At 38.6% G+C, this 19,446-nt stretch overlaps 1 protein-coding gene across 7 annotated transcripts in view; it reads left to right on the top strand.

The window, feature by feature from the left end:
- LOC124305499 (sodium/calcium exchanger 1) overlaps positions 1-19,446 on the top strand; it is a 1,112,430-nt gene that overhangs the window by 618,671 nt on the left and 474,313 nt on the right. Inside the window, exon 6 of one of the 7 annotated variants that reach the window (XM_046765032.1) lies at positions 10,744-10,837. The exons of the other annotated variants lie outside the window; for them this stretch is intronic. Coding sequence (XP_046620988.1) covers positions 10,744-10,802 — 59 coding nt within the window. The 3' untranslated portion in view covers positions 10,803-10,837. Of the gene's footprint in view, positions 1-10,743; positions 10,838-19,446 lie in introns of those variants that run through there. 7 annotated transcript variants of the gene reach the window in all.

Consider the following 19,446-nt stretch of genomic DNA (forward strand, 5'->3'; position numbering starts at 1 on the left):
TCTCAGTAGCAATACAAGGAAAGTTTTTCTAGAGGATGATTTCATTTCTCGTATTGAAAAATTTGATCTCTTTCACCGTGTGATCGTGTTTTCTGACTTCAAATTTACAAGCCAGGATAACATTGACTTTCAAGCTCCTGTCTTTCTTCAGAGCGTTTTTTAGTCTCGTCACAGCTAGTACCTTTGCGTCTTCTAGAAATCTCTCCACATCTTTATGCTTCAAATTGACGATGGATCGAGTTCAAATTCTCCCCTCGAAAGCTGATTCTAAATCTTCCCAGTGAACTCGATCGCTTTTTCTTACTTTTCACAGTAGTATTGCACGGCGGGTTCTACACGCAAATTCCTGTTACCGACACTTACTGACATTCTCCCCAGACTCAAACCCTTTTCCGCAATGACGTCACAGTTTGCCGTACCAAATTGAGGTCTAAACCGTGCGACCTTACCGACTATTGTATCGGTCGACGGTAAAAATCGCACTGCTTTACCAACAATTCTCATCGGTTGAAGTTCAAATTCGTGCTGTTTTACCGAAAATCTTACCGACCGGAGGTCAAAGTCTCTATGTAGTGCTCGTCTGCCAACGGTAGAGGGTGCAGCGGGGGCGCGTGAACTTTCTTACCGATCTGGATGTCGGTTACCGCCACGCATTCCTTTCCCACGATAGGACTACTGACGTGTAATATCAACCACCTCAAATTACTTTCCCACGGTAGGACTGCTGATGTGTAACATCAACCACCCCCACATTCTTTTCCCATGTTATCAACCACGTGACATTCCAAAATTAATAGTTCCGAGAATTGTTTTTTATCCACTCGGATATCGCTGATGTGTAACATCAACCACCTCACATTCCTTTCCCACGTTATCAACCACGCGACATTCCAAAATTAATGGTTCTGAGAATTGTTTTTCACTTACTCGGATGCCGGTTTGATATCAACCACGTGACATTCTTTTTGGCTTGTAACTGTCATGTGAACTCGACGATGAATTTTGAACGGGTTCAGTCAAGACCAGAGTGCAAGGTCGACCGAAAGCCGCGGTACATTCAGAGCCATGGATCAGCGGTGTTGGGTTACTATCGCACTAAGAATGCTAAAAGGTGCGCGCGCATACACAAATGTGAATCTGTAATATCTAACCAGGTCCACCGTCTGTATAAAATGGGTTAGCACATGAAACTTGTACATCAGTCAGACTGCTTTTCTTGTGAGACGAAAACCTTAAAATCGTAACGATACGTAATAACGAATTTACCGGCGAAGAAATAATTATCGGATTTAGCTACGCGACGTCAGAGTTTTCGCTACAAGATCTTCGGTGGCTCGTTGAGTGTGTCCGGAGAGCTCGTGTGCAATCGCACAGACTACACAAGATATATTTTCAGGACAAAACGTTAATCCTGACTCTTCAAAAATGGCAACACGAAGTTATTGCAGTATTATCGGACATCGATCCAGGTGACGATGAACGCGAAGCCGATTTGATCGAATGTTGTCAGATGAACGAGGAGTAAGAAAGAAACCGAACCGTACACATCTCATGTTACCGACACAATCGAAGACATATCATTTCGGTAGCTTCTAGAAGTTTTTCAAGGATTCTGTGTAGGAGGCATACAGCTGTAGAAGTCTGAATTTCAGGTCAGAAAGATAGTCTTGCATGTTCAGCTCTCATGAGGAGAACTTCAAACAAAGCAGAATTGAAACAGCGAATCGATCTATACTTAAAACAAATTCACGACTTGAAAACCGTTATTAACCCGAAGTCAGAATTCAACAAAGTGACAAAAAAGTTCGCTAATCTAAATTTATCAGGAAACACATAACTACTAGACATTAAAAAAGAAGAAATGGATTTCACCAAACTCAACAAAGTTGCAAGCATGAACGAGTTTCTGCCGACGAAGAAATTGACGGAGCTGGAAATTTTTCAAAATCTACAACGTCACTAACAGAATCTACAAACGAGGTTTGGGCAGCGTGTCGTCACAGACCTGAACAACGAATTCAGCGTATTCTTACCGGCACGGATTGTGCGACTGCTGAACGAGGACGACACCCAATATCAGAAATTGGTGCAGACTATGGAGGAGGAGTGGTTGCTCTTGCAGTATCTGGATGGTCAGTACGGTCAAATTGAACTCAAAGATGCGTCGACTCTCGCCTAATTTGTACACCGTACCTGGACAACGTGTGCAGCGTCTCCAATTATTCTACGTTGCATAACCTTTAAGAAAATTGTATACATTTTTTGACAAAGCTTTTATTTTATACCATTTATTAGTACGACGTTCAATATTAAATAAAAAAATATCAAAAAAAAAATATATGTATTTGTCACTCAGCGCTAAACCATCCTGTCCACCTTTAACTCAACAAATTGCTGGTAACAGCAATTCGAATCGACTTTTACAATCTAAGAAAGTGCTATTTTGAACACCGATAAGCAAAGACGAAGGTTTTCTAAGCTAAGTTTTGAACCTCGTAACTGTAACGTGAACTGTACGATGAGATTTCAGCGGACTCAGTAAAGGATAGAGTGCAAGGTCGACCAACATCTGAGTTAGCGTACGTTTAAATCCGCAGGTCCTACGGAGTTGGGTTACTATCGCCCTTGGAATTCAAAACATTCTGACGTTGGTGTACAGATTAGTCCAGAATGAGATGCAAGGTTGAGGCGCAGTTGAGATTTCGTTTGACAAGTTTTTATTAATTTTATGGAAAAAAGTATTAAATATAATGTATAGATATATTCGGTTTTTGACAAAATTTTGCGAAAGGTTTCAACGATTGGAGAAAAGACGAGAATTATCACAACGATCGGACTCTTGAAAGCGCGGATGAATTCAAACGTCTCCAGAAAACGGATGGAGGTACGCGGTCGACGAAAATAATATCGGGAGTCGTCGAGTTTCGACGTGACGTTGAGCGGGCCATGGTCAAAGGATTTCGGTGCGACGTCGAATTCTGGTGGTTTCTGAAATTCTGAATTGAAAACTGTTGGTATTGATGATAAAAAAAAAAAATATTCTATCGGAAAAACTTAAACTAGTGAGTACGAGAGAGAATCAAAATACGATGTCGTTCAAGAATCTGTTCTATGCGACGTTGAATTCTGGAAGTTTCTGAAATAAACTCTCAACTAACAGGATAGAGGTTCGGAATTGAAAACGGGTCGTGAAACAATGGCTATAAGATCTGGTATTTATTTATTCAAGGAAATTAAAAATAGGTTTCGTGCAGCCAGATATCCCCTGACTCGTCATAACTTAAATATATCAAAGTGGCGTTAAACGTGAAAAAGATTTGAACACCATGAACCACGATGTCCAGTCGTGAAACAAGGTTGACAAGCTCCGTTATTTGTCCATCGTCGAGCCGTCTCTCGATGTTGTAATGAATATATATCCGGTACATATTTGGTAAATCCTGTTCCGGAAACACCAGATCGTGTGGCGCCGGCTCCGGACTTGGCGGCAAGTTTAATACGTTGGGTACCATGGTCTGGGGAAAAAGTAATTTGAATTTAAAAGATGAGTACGTTTAAGCGTGACGTCCACCAAAAAGAAAAAGGGTATATTCAGAAAATTTGAAGATGTTTCAGTAGTTGAAAAATGTTCAGGTGAGAAACGAATTCGAAAGCTATTGAGCTGAGTTTGGAGATTTGTGTGTAGTTGTAAATGTTTTTTGAATCTCCTGAAGTTTCCTAAATAGTTGGAAATATATCTAATTTTTTGAACAACAGAAGTGAAGGAGTGTGATAAATTGAAAAAATTTACGTCAGGAAGCAATTGGTGTAAGGACTTACCGTTTTATCTTCTATTCGGAGGCACAATGTATATCAACGGAGTTTGACTGTCAGTTTGCTTATCCATTCGGAGGCACAATGAATATCACCGGAGTTTGACCGTCAATTTTCTGTTCCATTCGGAGACACAATGAATGTCACCGGAGTTTCACTGCCAATTTTCACTTCTAATCGGAGACACAATGAATATCACCGGAGTTTGACTACCAATTTTCTATTTTATCCGGAGACACCATGAATATCACCGGAGTTTGACTGTCAATTTTCTCTTCTATTCGGAGACACAATGAATATCACCGGAGTTTGACTGTCAATTTGCTTTTCCATTCAGAGGCACAATATCACCGGAGTTTGTCTGTCAATTTTCTCTTCCATTCGGAGGCACAATGTATATCAACAGAGTTTGACTGTCAATTTTTTCTTCTATTCGGAGACACAATGAATATCACCGGAGTTTGACTGTCAATTTGCTTTTCCATTCAGAGGCACAATATCACCGGAGTTTGTCTGTCAATTTTCTCTTCCATTCGGAGGCACAATGTATATCAACGGAGTTTGACTGTCAATTTTCTCTTCTATTCGGAGGCGCAATGAATATCACCGGAGTTTGACTGCCAATTCACTCTTTTATTCGGAGACACCATGAATATCACCGGAGTTTGACTGCCAATTTTCTCTTCTATTCGTAGACACAATGTATATCAACGGAGTTTGACTGTCAATTTGCTTATCCATTCGGAGGCACAATGAATATCACCGGAGTTTGACTGTCAATTTTCTCTTCTGTTCGGAGGCACAATGAACATCACCGGAGTTTGACTGCCAATGAGCTGGTCCAGGACTTACAGTCTCATATGATGAACCCTTGTGTTTATGTTTTGCAAACGTAAAATCGCGATATCGTAGGGTGGTCCCCATGTTCACCGAATGTTATTATCTCGATTCATGTAATTGTTCTGGTACGTACCGCTCCACGCACACGGACAGGCTCGCGTGTTTGGCTCATCATCATCAACAGCAGAAATTCAATAATGGATAATAGTCGAAAGTCAAAATATTCGGCTTCTTGACAGAATTTTCCGTAAAGGTCGTACTTGGTTACATGATAGATGTTTGACTCACTTTCAGATCAGAACTCACATACTTTTCTGGTGATATTCCATAATCTGTCAGGTCACGATTCGCATTTTCTGACTAAAGCATTGGAACCTGAATTGACGGTCAAATTACTTACCAAGCAAAACTACGTCATTTATTATCGCGTTTTAAAACAATGTTGAGAGTTAGGTTGAAAATTAGTCAAAATTCATCTAGTTCTCAAGTTCAGACAAACAGCGTGGCTTGAAAAATACATAGATTCGAATACAGATTAGAGACAAAAATCAAACATCGAATTCGACGAAAATTTTTATAAATCAATGAACAACGCTGTTTTTTGGTAAGACAATGGAGAACGTTCAGAAATACAGAGATGTCAGGCTGCTCACGAAATGGGATGGGAGATACGGTGCTAGAGCTACCGTAGCCAAACCTAATTTTCACAGCTGCACCGTTTTCGATAAGGAGATAATTATCTTCGAAATGAGTAAGACGAAAGTCTAGTTGAATAAACCATTGAATGCAGGATTCTCCATCATGGATCTGTCTGAAACATATATCTACGATTCTCATTACAATTATATTAAACGGAAATTCGGTAACCGAGCAAAATTAATGTATACGCATACCGACAGTTTGATTTACAACTTTACCGTCCCCGACATATACGAACATACGAAGAAGGACTTGCACAAATTCGATACGTCTGATTATCCGCTTGACAACGTTTATGGTATGCCTCTAGCGAACAAAAAAGTTCTTGGCTTGATGAAAGATGAGAATGAGGGAAAAATAATGCTGGAATTTTTAGGATTAAGAGCTAAATTGTGCGCATTCCGAGTTTCGGGAGATGAGAAAGACAATAAACGTGCCGAAGGTGTCAAAGGATCAGCGTTGAGAAAATTCACTTTCAACGATTATTTGGAATGTGCGTCGAAACGTGAAAATTTGTCCACAAATCATCATTCGATATTAAGTCGAAAGCACGAGGTATACACCGTAGAACAGCAGAAAGTGGCACTGAGCTGGAATGACGACAAGCGGATCGTGTTTCAAAACACAACCGACCCGCTTCCGTGGAGCTACAAGCCTGCACCTTAGCTTTGTAATTTATAACTGTACCATGATTTATAAGATATTATTATGTAGGATGGTGAATAAGAACGCTCCGAAATATGAAAAATTGTACAACGATGCATATGTCTGTCGATTGTATAAAAAATAAAGATGCATACTTGTGATGTGTCGGATATAAAATAAAGAGGCACATACGTTTTTACAAAAAATTCATTTATTCAAATGTTACATGTCCGATTCGTTTATCCAACTGTTATGTGTATTGTCAAAACCTAACCACACGTTTTATAAATCCTTGAACCTAATTTACATGAATCGTTTTCAAAGTTATTAATTTTAGGACTCCATCTTAATTACTTTACCTCGCAATTGTTTAAAGGTATCGGCCATCTGTTCAGCGCTTTTGGACGTAATATAGCACGATGCGCACAGTTTGAATTAGTATCTGACATTTTGTTCAATTTCTGCAACGATGGTCAACCGAAATCCATCAAATCAACGACTTTAACTTTTTCACTCAGAATTTTATAAACTTTTTACGTTAACTGTTGAAGCATCACGCAGCGACACGCGTTCCATTGTGAAATTTTTTTCAAAAAACCCTGTTTATCCCACTACTGTGACATTATTCGTATATTACTGTATGATACACTACTACTAATACTACCACTATTAAACCGCCTGTCGTTAGTTGATCATTGAAGAGATCTGCAACAAAGAAACCACATATTTAATCTAATTTTTAGAAAATTCAGGAAACCTAGAATTATGGAAATTTACGAATTGTATATTTACATGCTCTCATGAACGCGACTTACCTAAGACATCGTCTGGATAATAGACCACCACTGTCTGCCGTTGGGTTCATCTCCAGACTTGCTCTTTATCGGTATAGCCCACGCATACTTTGAGAAGATATCAATGACTGTGAGCATGTACTTGTGGCCTTTGTTTTGTCCAGCATATGACGTCATATCAACAAGATCCGCCGGCCAGGTCTCGTCGATGCCGCGCACGTCTATACGTCGACGTGGGTAATTCCGGCGTGCAGGCTTATGCAGTTCCGTCACCAGTGCTTGCTTTTTCTCGTTCATATTTCAACGCTCTTAGTCTATTGTCAAATTTGGAAATTATTTCAGCGTTTCGAATCGACAGGTCTCTGCCAAAGAAAACACATATTTAATGTAATTTCTAAAAAATTTAAGAAACCTAGAATTATAAAAATTTACAAATTGTATATTTACATGCTCTCATGTAGGCGAATTGCGTAAGACATCTTCTGGCTAGTGAACCATCTTTTCCTTCTGACAGTACAATTCCAGAAGATGTCTGCAGAGGCCACATCGATGCGTTTGCAACTCTTTTTGGACACGACGACATCGCACGCAGGACGGTAGACTCTCGATGCGAGAGAACGGTATTCTTTCGTGTTTCGAAAACGATGCTATCTCATTGAGACCCCCCTCCCGCGCACAGTTCACGCAATACACACTCTGTGGCCCCCTCGAGTACAAGACACTACGGCAGACAGTGGTGGCATAGAACCGAGTTCGGATGTCGCGTTCACGATCCGCCCAGCGGATCCGTAGCGGAACAACCAATCCAGCAATCCGTACGATGTCAAAAATTGCTGGATCGGTTTTACCGAACAAACGAGCCATGCAAGCTGAAAAAAATTATTTTCTGTGCTATGTGATCTGATGTATACATATATAGTTTTTTCAAAAAATAATCAATCTTACTTTCGTTCAATTGTTCCGCCATTACGATGTTTCTGTGTTTTAGAGTTGGTACATAAAGTTGGTACGTAAAGTTGGTGTTCTGCTGATAAAACAACGGAAAATACACACAGACAAGTAAGATAATTGTTTGAACCATAAAAGTATAATCTATAAGTTGTACGATAAAACTAAAGAACTTTTCAACTGCACTGATTTTTTGTCACCCACCTGCACTCCTCGCTGGATTGAGAGCAACTGATTCGTTCTCCGCACCACTTTTTGATAAGCATCTTCCTATGTTTAGGCCACTTGAACTCAACACCATAGGCAAAGTAAACCATCCCCTCTAACGCTCTCAGAGAACGCTATCCTCTCAAGTTTCTAGCGATTAGCTCACTACCACAGTTCTATCGTACGTGAGACGTGCAAAAATTCTTCTGTTTCACCATCTTATGCGCTGCACTTTCGTTTGTGAAATATCTAGAAATTTTCATCAAAGAATATCGCATGCGGTTGTCCGTGAATTTTCGAAAATGCGTGAGTCAGGCTGTTGCTGCTTGCTCACAAAAGGGACAGTGCCAGCGTAGAGCAGTCCTTCTGAAGCAAGTCTTGCAACTATAGCTTTGTCAAGTATGTGCGATTGAAAGAAGGAGAAACAAACAAGGATTCTAAAAAGTGCTTGAAAATTATTAAAAATCATGGAGACGGCGCTTAACATTTTATGTAAGAAATCCTCACCGACAGAAATTCAAAAGTGGTTTCGGTTTGGAACTCAAAATACCAGGCGTATAGACCAAAGTAGAATATTTCCAAGAAAAAGACTCTGGCTGACCGTTGCAGCGCCGGTTCTATTTGAGCTAAAAAGTTCGTTTTTTTCATCTCGAAGCTAATAAAATAAATTTCGTTACAAAAATTCTTTCATTAACGATTATTCCGAAATTTATATCGTTACGAATGATTAATATGTTTCAATCGATTTTTAACAATTGCCTTTACCTCGTAGTGAGTTCTCAGCACGACCATCGTATTCTACGTCGAAATATCTATCAATAACGCAATTTTATTTGATGGAGAAATTGTTATTACTGTAGGAAAAAATTAATTTATCCAGCGCAGCACGTCACATCGGCGCACGGGTTCCATTGCACGCCTCATTATCTTGCCTCGTATCGTTTTCCTCTGTAATATAAATGATTACTGTATATTCTCAATTGAATAATAATATTTAATAGCAAATAAGACTTTATGAAAAATGTAAGAATAAAATAATCAAATACAAAATATTATTGTGTAAAATAAAAAATCAATTTATTAAGATTTCAATACATTATTTTTAGTTTATAAGTACCTTGTCCTGCAGTACGTCGTACAACATTTACATTTATTCTTAAAAATTTGTGTGATTCTAACCTCTCTTGAAGAATTGGAAGCGAAGCAATTCTCATTGTGTCAACAAAAAAACGGTTGTACAAATTTTTAAACGAAAAATACTATATATATTAAAAGTGAATGTAAATATTGTGAGACGTAGTGCAGAACGGGGTGCTTATTAAATAATAATAATGTATTAAAATCTTGGTGAATTGATTTTTTATTTGCCACAAGAATGTTTTTTATTTCATTATTTTTTTGTTGAATTTTTTATAAAGTCTTACTAGGGGCTTCGCCCCTGCGCGCTTCGCGCGACAACCCCATCTCGGCGCTACGCGCCTCGGGCACTCGGCGCTGCGCGCCTCACTATTTCCTTACGCATTGTCTAGTAGACAGGCGAATTCCTTCATGTTGATTTGATGACAGGTCTGCACTTGCTGTCCACTTCAATTCCTTCTGTGCTTACTTTTCTTTTTTTCATCAATCTAAGCTTCCATTCGTTGGTTAAAAATTGTTGTTCCTTCTCTATTGATATCGATCTATCTCCTTGACTTGCTGAATTATTTTTGCTACCGCTCTGCCCGTTATTCTCCAAAATCACCTTCTTTATATTATTTTTTTCTCTATATTTGCGTTGCTGTTCATTCCGCAAAACACCTCTTTCTCTTGTGGTCAACATCGATCGTGGTCGTCCTCTTACCTGGTTATACGAATATTTGATGGATATTATTCTATGGCTTATTTGGTTCTTCGCACTTACAATTTTATTTTCCTCTCTCTTTTGTGATACTTCCGACCATCCACCATCTTTAGCGCCTTGTTTGCTGCCTAAAACTCCTCCTTTCTCCATTGTCATCGTAAATCCTGGCTGTCCTTTTGACTGTTTGGTGATATATTTAGATTTACTATTATTTGATTGTTAGCTTTCATACTTATTACTCACTATCTGAATTTTATTTTGGTTCTGCAAGACATCAAAGTGTCCACTGTCTCCTTCGCCGGTGAAGAGGAGCGAGAATTGTGTTTCATTTTGTGATCCGATCTGGTGTGGATGAATTTGTTCTTCGCGATACACGATTAAACATATCTTAAAAATGTCCGCAGCTGCAGCTAATTCTGCTTCTACCCCGTATATTCCATTTTTATTCATATGTGATTTGTAATCACCAGGTGACCTAATCACAGCACCGTTTGACTTATTACCTGTAATAAAACTCGCAAATGTAGACCAATTATCCACTATATTTGAAACGATACTCAGTCTCACCTCTGCGTGTCGATCTTGAGTGCCGTATACACAATACGCCAACGCGCGAAAAAGACAATTCCCGTCGGGAATCATCTTGATAATATTCGTTTGCATGGTCATTTCTTGCGCGTCAGAAACAGATGCCTATAAAGATATTTGTCAAAGATTGTCATAAACAGCCGATGACAGCTGTCAAAGGGTTTGCTAGATGCTTTTTGTTTTGTTTTCGGGATCTCACCCCACCGCCAACTTCATGCGTATACTATTGTTATTATAATCTTTTCTTTACTATTGTTATTATAATCTTTTTCTACGTTAATTTGTTTGAAACTTTTTTATTAGATAGAGAGATATACTGATAAATGATATTATTCAATTAAAAATATGGAGTAATCATTTATATTACAGAGAAAAACGATACGAGGCAAGATGATGAGGTGTGCAATGGAACTCGCGCGCCGATGTGACGTGCCGCGCTAAATAAATTAATTCTTTTCCTCCGGTAATAATAATTTCCTCATCAATTCCAAATACGTTATGGATAAAAACTTTGACGTAGAATACGATGGTTGTGCTAAGAACTCGCTACGAGGTTGGGGCAATTGTTAAAGATCGATTAAAACATATTAATTGTTTATAACAGTATAAATTTAGGAATAATCGTTAATGAAAGAATTGTTGTAATAAAGTTCATTTTATTAGCTTTGAGATGAAAAAAACGAACTTTCCAGCTCAAATAGAAACGGCGTTATGAGTTTTTGAAAGTGAGTCTTCCAAGCCAAAAAACACCAAATTATCAAATTTTCGATCCCCTCTATTTTACGAAATATGTAAAATAAAAAATCCTCGAATACGTATCCCTATTTTTTCGGTATAGAACCCGTCAAAAAAAATTTCAGCTAGATCAAAAATGTGTCGGTCACAAAGGTGTTCGGTTGTAAAAGAATGTCCCATGTACATTAAAACGTGTCGCGCAATATTAGTTTTACACAGCATGAAGTATTTTCAAAATGATTTCATAAAATATCACCATTTACCATTTGTAGATATTTGGAAATATGTTCGAAAAATACGATTGAAACAAAACGGGTACGAATCGTTGTGATCGCGTTTTATAAAGCATCACTACGACCTTGCATGACTATTCTTCGACATAGGTATCGAAATCATTCTAAAATTGTACATCGCTTCTTACACACAACTCTACTGACAATAATGAAATAATTTTACGTACGAAGCTATTTTACTAGTGAAAAGGGTTCCAAAAAATGATTATATATAATATTGGAACACTTTATTCATGTTACTATGGATATATGGAACAATTTTTGACATCGACGTTGAGGATTATTTTTATACCCTCTGAAATATTAAATACATGGAAATAGTATCCGAGATTCGAGGTAACTACGAAGCTGCGAGTTGTGCGAAACAGTTCCTTCTCCCGGTTGATGGGAGTTTCTAACATCCTTTGCGAAGTAATATAATTTGAACATAGTTCACCACTCCATGAAGATATCCTCGCGGCATGTCGATCTGCATGTGACATTGCGACCGTCCAACGGTTACGATAGATTATCCTGTAAAATATAAGCGTGCTTATTTGGTTGTTTTGCCTTTTCAACGCAGAATCCATAACATGATTAGTACTTGTCGATAAAAATATACTTCGGCACACAATTCGTGCCCTCCCCTCCCTATCATACAAGGACTCATACAAATACATCGGTCCTTTTCTGTTCTCTTACAACCATGTGTCGGCGCGATCTCACTGTACACAAAAATGTTAAAAGTGAATGGTTGAATCTGATGAAATGGAATAGTGTGATTAAAAATTTTGATCATCTTGAATGATCCGAAAAGTTGAGATAATTCTTTTGAAATTAAGATATTCATTTTTTACGAATCACTCTAAATTTCACCGTGTTCAATATTTTACTACCGATAGCAGATATCTAATGTAGGTCATTCGGAATGGATATGAATGGGAAATTCCTCGTCAAACCCGACGGATTATTTATAATCGGAAAGATTTTTTACAGAATGTATAAAATGGTAGAAGCCTCGCCAAAAATGGTACCATTAAACAATTAGTTTGTTAATAACAATTACAATGTTCAATGTTTCCGGATAAACCAAAGTTTTTACGAGAGCTCATCCTCTCTGCTCGCGAATGTGCTGTGAATCATTTTTCTACGTCAAACAGAACCGGAGATGAGATATTGATTCTTCAAGATTACTGCGGCTCATTTTGCAACCAAACTGAATGACTCGTCGCTTCCGGAAAAAAAATTGTAGAAATAGGTTTTTACTTTTTATGCTCACATTTCACTTCGAAAAAGCTTTCATTGTTTTGGAATATACGCGGTCATTTTTTGTCAGGATGATATTTCTGACTCACGAACCTAAATTAAAACCCAACTGACTTTTTATGGTTTATATGATGAAATAATAACAGTCGTGATATTTATTTTCCTTAAGATTTGAAATTTCTCGCATATTTGCATCGTATTTAGGGTATATGTCAACACGTGTAAATTTCTCCAATTATCGGAAAAGAAAATTACCGTACGATTACAATAATTGAACTCTCCGAGCATTCGAATCTAGGCTCCGATAAAATTGTGGTATTTGCAACGAAGCATTCAGCAATTCTTATGTTCTGCACACTCCTAACGAAAAATCAAAATGATTATATAATATATGAAGAGAACAGTGAAAAAAAAAATTTGAAACACGTACACAATTTGGTTACTCAATATTTTGAAAAATGTATAACAAAACGACGATCGCAACAAATGTCAACAAAACGACGATCTTTCGAACACCACTCTTTCGAAGCAAACGTAAACGAGACGATTTGTTTTCTACATTTTTTTTTCTTTACTAAGAAAATGCTGGAAGTCCCTCCTCACTCCTCATCGGTATACATTTTCGTAGAAATACAATGAGCATCATGAGTACAATGAGAACACTCTAGGGCGAGTGTTTCCATACTTATGAACGGTAATGTATATTCATTTGAAAAAAAACGGCAATTTCTCAAATAATGAATTGGAAAATGTAAATGAATTCACACAGAGTACCTTTTAGTAGTACTTTGGTGTAACCAATTATGGGGCAGATCTGAGATGGTTGAAAACAAAGTGGCCGAGTTGACGGAGAATTCTTCCTTTTCGGGTTAAATTCCAAAAGTATCAATTTTTGGAAAAAAAAGGCGGGAACCTAAGTTGTTCAGAATTTGATTCTCAACAAGTTTGTTGCCATTCATTCATACCATTAAGCTTAAAATAAACGAGATAATGGAAATATTGCGAATTTGTCGCTTTTTTCAGGTTTAATTCCAAAAATCTTGATCCTAGAAGAAAAACTGTAGGAACTAAACTTGTAGAGAGTCAAAATTTATACAACTTTTGTTGTCATGGTTTTCCTGTAAAATCAAAACCGGCCGAGTTATTCAAGAAAAATCATTTTAACCTGAAAAACCATTTTTCGAATATACGCATAAGCATGATTTGGTCGCCATTATGAATTGACACTCCCAGTGACCCCCCCGAAACAGCTGTGAAAAAAAAATTTTCGTACAAATTATTTACAAATCAACCGGGGAATTTCGATATCAATTCTGATGATGATCTAATAAAAAGGTTGATCGAAAAAGAAATCCGAAAAAATTAAATTTCCGTTTCTTCGAATGAAAAAAGCCGTTTTCCCGAAAAATTTCTTAAGAACTTTCAACTCCAATTTTGACAAGGATTCGCCCTGTCAAGTATTTGCTGTGAATTATGAATCACCCTGCATAGCAAGTGCAGATTTGGCAGGATTTTTGTAAATGATATCTATAATTGCATAACAGAAATTTGCAGTATAAAACACTTACCATTTCAACGAACGATTCGTTCATCGGCGCGTCAAATTTAACCTTATTTCGGTTCAGCTGTGTGACGTAACTTATCTATTGTTGCACTCACAAGATTATTGTTGTTTGTAACAAATATATGTATACACACTAGCCGCGTGAAAATTTGCACGTGATTAGAACTTGTGACACGGCAAATTACCAAAACACTCGCGTTTGCTTCGTTCACCGCGAAAAGTGGATGTGGACGGTACGCGAGGAAACGCAGAAGTGACGGCCGCGCGGATAGTGGGGACAGTGGCGTGTGAGGGATAGTACTAGGAATTCGAAGAAGTTGATCCCTGCGAGAGTTCCAAATTTCTGTGAAATCTTATAGGATAGTGCCGGACTTTGATGTACAGCAGTAACACATACCCCGACTTTTCGTAGGTCGTATGCGATGCAGAAACTAACCCAAAACTCACTAGTGTATCCGTAGCGTATACCATCTACGAGAAGTCACGGTGTGTAGTTTTATAACGATTTCCACCTAATGAGTAACTTTCAGGTAATTCGTCTCATGTAAAAAAAACATTTGGTAGCATCATTCGGAACTAGGCGTAATTGACAAATGAAACGAAGCAAATAAAGTATGAAATCCTTATTTGTTGAGAATTAAAAACAGAAAAAATTGGCAAGCAAATCTTCATCAGAATTGTAACAAGGATCGGCCCTGTAAAATATTTGCCATGAATCTTGAACCTTTGTATGCAGTAATTGTATGTATGTACAATGACAAAGATTTTTTGCGGGATGGATTTCTAGTATTGTTAAACATATTCGGTTCAGAAACAATTTCGCGTATATATGAGGGTAATCTTTAAAACAGGCTTGGACGATTGTCAACCGCCCCCCCCCCCCCAAATTTGCTATAAATAAATAAATAATGGTCTGTTCAAAAGCACAATTGTTGATCTCAACCCCAAACCCTCACGCCTATACATGCGTGTTTCCTGCAATTTCAGTATTTATTTTACTGCCGCATCTAATCTTTCGGTCAATAATCTGTAAGTATGACAATTTTGCGGACACTGATGCTACTATTAGATAGGGATATCCGGAGCGTATATGAGGCATTCTTTGTCAATTATTCGCCATTCATATCTGCCTTTTCGACAAACGGGAATTAATGGATAGGTATTTTCGTTTTTGTTAATGATTTTCTATCAAATCGACGGAAGAAGGCAGACTTAAGTGGTGCGTACGCGACGTAGAATGCCCCAAAACCCTTCATTAAAATAAAAAAGTATAATTTTCTTTCCGGAACTACGACTCAAAACGAGAAAAGAAACAGTATAATATTTTAATATTGGGTTTTGGAAAAGTCATGAGCATTTAAAAAAAAGTTGTGCGAAATTTTGAAAAATTTATGGAGTTTGGATAGGTTGAGACAAACATCTAAAATATTTTACACAGACTGCTTTTGGCAGGTACAAGAAAGTGTAAAATTTTCAATAGAATCAAAATTGATCGGGGTCACGGGTTGGTCGGTTTTGCATGGAATGCCCCGTTCACATACACTCGGGCTACATGCTATTACGAATAGTTACCGCGATTGTGAACTGATGTTATCATTTCCAAACGATGCCTTATAATATGCACAAATTTCAAAATCTAGCGGTTATTCTGAGTGAGTTGTACATTTTTTCGTATCCACCTAAAAGCCTATGCTCTCGTCGGTACTGCAGATTGTTGCTTTAGCAGAAACATAGGACGTGTGCGTATTACCATGTGGTGCTACCATCTGGTACCGCTGCTGTCGACTACAGCGCTTCTGGAGGTTCAACGTTGAACTAAGTTACAGACTTGTCGTGCATCAGAACGGGCTCCTGTCACCTGAAAATCTCCCGCACAAATCGTGCCATATTTACAGAAAACTGAATGGTGCTATACGTTTTCCCGGATTACGTGTGTGTTTTTGTACGTCGGTATCTCCCCGGCGAAAGTGAAATAAATTCTGATATCGTACAAGCGGTGAATATTCAACAAGTCGCTAGCCAGATCGGCCATGTTTGACGCGACGTGATTTTATTGAGTTCATCATTATTTTCATTAGACGTTATCAGTGATCTGCAATAGTAGTGACTGAGATACAGACGTGCAATTTTATTTAAGCTATCTTTTAAAAATTTTCCCAGTCAGATTCATACCCCCGTTTCATCAGGATTTGTGCGGGCGATTTCCCCGCTTCTGACGTCACGAAATATATATAGGACATGCCAGGTCAGCGGCACTTTAAGGTGTGAAAATAAAGGCATGTTGAGAATATACAAATATTGGCGCCGTTTCTGTGTGTGGATATAGACGAAGGATCGAGCTAGTCAATAGTAAAATTAGAATGAGACGTTAATACGTAAGATATGTTTTTGTTCTAATTCTGGACTTTGGTCTGTGGATTTCCACCTTCTTCCAGTCTGCATGTATTTGCACCATGATACACTCATGTATATCAGTTTCCGTTATCATACATTAATAAACGCAATCTTTTCATTTCACGAATAATTCACCGTGTTGTGTTATCTCGTTTGTTCCTTACCCCAAGGGTCTCAAGCTACAGAAACTATAACTAATTTTCAACAAAGCACATATTTAGGAAAAAGTTTCGTTTATCCAATGTTACATATAAGATTCATTTATCCAACTGTTGTGTATGTTGTCAAAACCTAACCACCTGACGTATCATTTTTTTTCACACTTCTTAAGCACCTTCTCCACAAGATAGATGTCTGGATGTTCAACCTTAAGGAGCTCCTGTTCATAGAAATCACTAGAGATAGGTTGATCTTGATAGTCTTTGAGCTTGTACGTCACAGGATAAGTTCTTTCCACTGGGCTTATTGTGAATATCTCCGTTGTCTAATTGGGAGTGTAACCATTCTCAAAGACGTTTTTGAATTTGCTGATTCGAACTTTGTCACCAGTTTCGAACTTGGCCGGTTGGATAGGTTTCGCTCGAAGCTCTTCGTACGCCTGACATAATACCAACCTTTCGTTCTCAACGGTGACATCAGTTGGTTTCATTCCTATGGTTCGGTGATTGGCGTTGTTGTAAGCCGAAACCAAATCAGATAAGATATCGAGCCACTTGTAGCTTCCTTGCATACTGAACCGTTTCCACATTTGACTTTTGAGCGTGCGATTGAAGCTTTCGCAGATCAAAGCCTTCACATTACTGTACGTGAAGTAAAGTTTGATTCCATAGCGTGACCTAAGAGATTCACATTTCGAGTTGTAAAATTTCGTTCCTCTGTCGACGTGTAATTTTTCCTGTACCCGTCTGTGGTCATGCCCAGATTCCATTGCCTTCGTCACAGCATCTCCAGACTTGCTCTTTATCGGTATAGCCCACGCGTACTTTGAATAGATATCAATAACTGTGTGCATGTACTTGTAGCCTTTGTTTTGTCCAGCGCCTCACATCATATCAACAAGATCCGCCAGCCAGGTCTCGTCGTTGCCGGGTACGTCTTCACGTCGACGCGGGTAATTCCTGCGTACAGGCTTATGCAGTTCCGTCACCAGTGTTTCCTTTTTCTCGTTCATATTCCAGCGCTCTTAATCTGGTGTCCAATTTGGAAATGATTTCAGCGTTCCGAATCGACAGGTCTCTGCCTGTTTAAAAGTCCGTGTAAAAGGTATCCAAGGCTTTCTCTGTGGTGTTCTCCAAAGCTTTGATCATTTGATCGAGGTTGTCGATTTGTTTTTACAGCACGTTGGAATTTCGTCTTAAGATTTTTAAAGTTACAGCATTGTTCGGCTATGCGGGATATGCGACATTGCACAATTACTTGTTCTGTATATCGTAATGCCAGTCCGCTGGTATTTGAAATCCGACACCCGGAGGACCGCGAGTGCTCGCAGCTGTGTTTTTATCCAGATGCCGTCCGAACACCTGTACGATCATCTCGGTAATGAATGCAAAACCGATACAAGATGCTTGATGAATGATTCCTGCTTCGCGTAATTCTTCGTTAATGCAGATTATTTCGTTATTGTAACTCGGAATTCTTGCTGCCTGAGATACCATGGGTAAACGAAGACGCTTCACTAACTCGTTTGGATCATCCCAGAAACCGTATTCCGTTTGAACACTTTGTCGAGTGATCATAGCTTGCGGAAGTAGAGCTTTACCTTTTCGCCGAGGTGATGGGAAATGATGCATCAATTCAGTAATAACAGTTGTGAATTTGTCAACTGTTATCGTTTGGAACAGCCCCATCGGATGAGTAGTACTTTTCATACGCGTTCGTTGCGAGGATTATGTTTTCAAAACTTTTCCGATCTCTGGCGCTCACATAAGACCCGTCAGGCTTCTGTTTGGACAAAACTTCCAGCAAACCCTTTGTTTTTGGGAGAAGCGTATTACCAATACGAATGTAGTCACTCTCAAAAGATATCAACGAATCACCAATCATTAGTTCGTTTGAGAGGTTGCGTACACCGTACACGTTGTACAATTCACTTTGCGTCTTCACATCTCTCATCAGTCCAAAATACTCATCCTCCATTTCCTCGACCCGTGTTTCTATGATTGTTTCACCTTCTGCCAAAGCGAAGGAATCGTCTATTTCCGAGACAGTTTTATTTTTCGTTTCATTTTTCATCTGCTTTATTTCTTCTTTAATTTCTTCCACCTCTTGTCTTACAGGTTTAGTATCTTTTGTAACATTCACCAGTTCTTGCAACGGAGTCACCACTGGTTTGAAAACGTCACTCAATTGACTCAGAAATTTCTGAGCCGTACATTCCTTGCCCGACTGGAGCAATCTGTGTTTTCGACGGATTGCAGCACTTGCTTGAGCGATTCGATGTAGGACATTTTTTCGCTTGGAAATTTCAGAGCTCTGCATGTTGAGGCAACTGAGTCTACAACACTACTGCGTCTCTTGCTTGGAAACGTTAGTTTTCATTTCTTCACCAGGCTAACAAAAGAATCAGATCCCTTCCTATATGGTCCTCCGTTGAGCTCACTGTCTTTGTCGATCACCAGAAACCCGTACTTTTCACGGTTCCAGTATGCAGAGCACACACTTTCAAACTCTGTGTAAGACATATTGGTGTTAAAATGGTCGTTGTATACGTGTCTTTGGTTCATGTCGTCTTGTTTGAATAACACGAGTAAGTTCACGTTGTCGCGCACGAGATGTTTGGGAATACGCGCGTACGTCTGACAGATATAGAAACAGTCAACGTCTTGATGTCTACCCACGCAA

This window comes from Neodiprion virginianus, chromosome 5 (genome assembly GCF_021901495.1).
Source record: "Neodiprion virginianus isolate iyNeoVirg1 chromosome 5, iyNeoVirg1.1, whole genome shotgun sequence".
Taxonomy (NCBI): domain Eukaryota; kingdom Metazoa; phylum Arthropoda; class Insecta; order Hymenoptera; family Diprionidae; genus Neodiprion; species Neodiprion virginianus.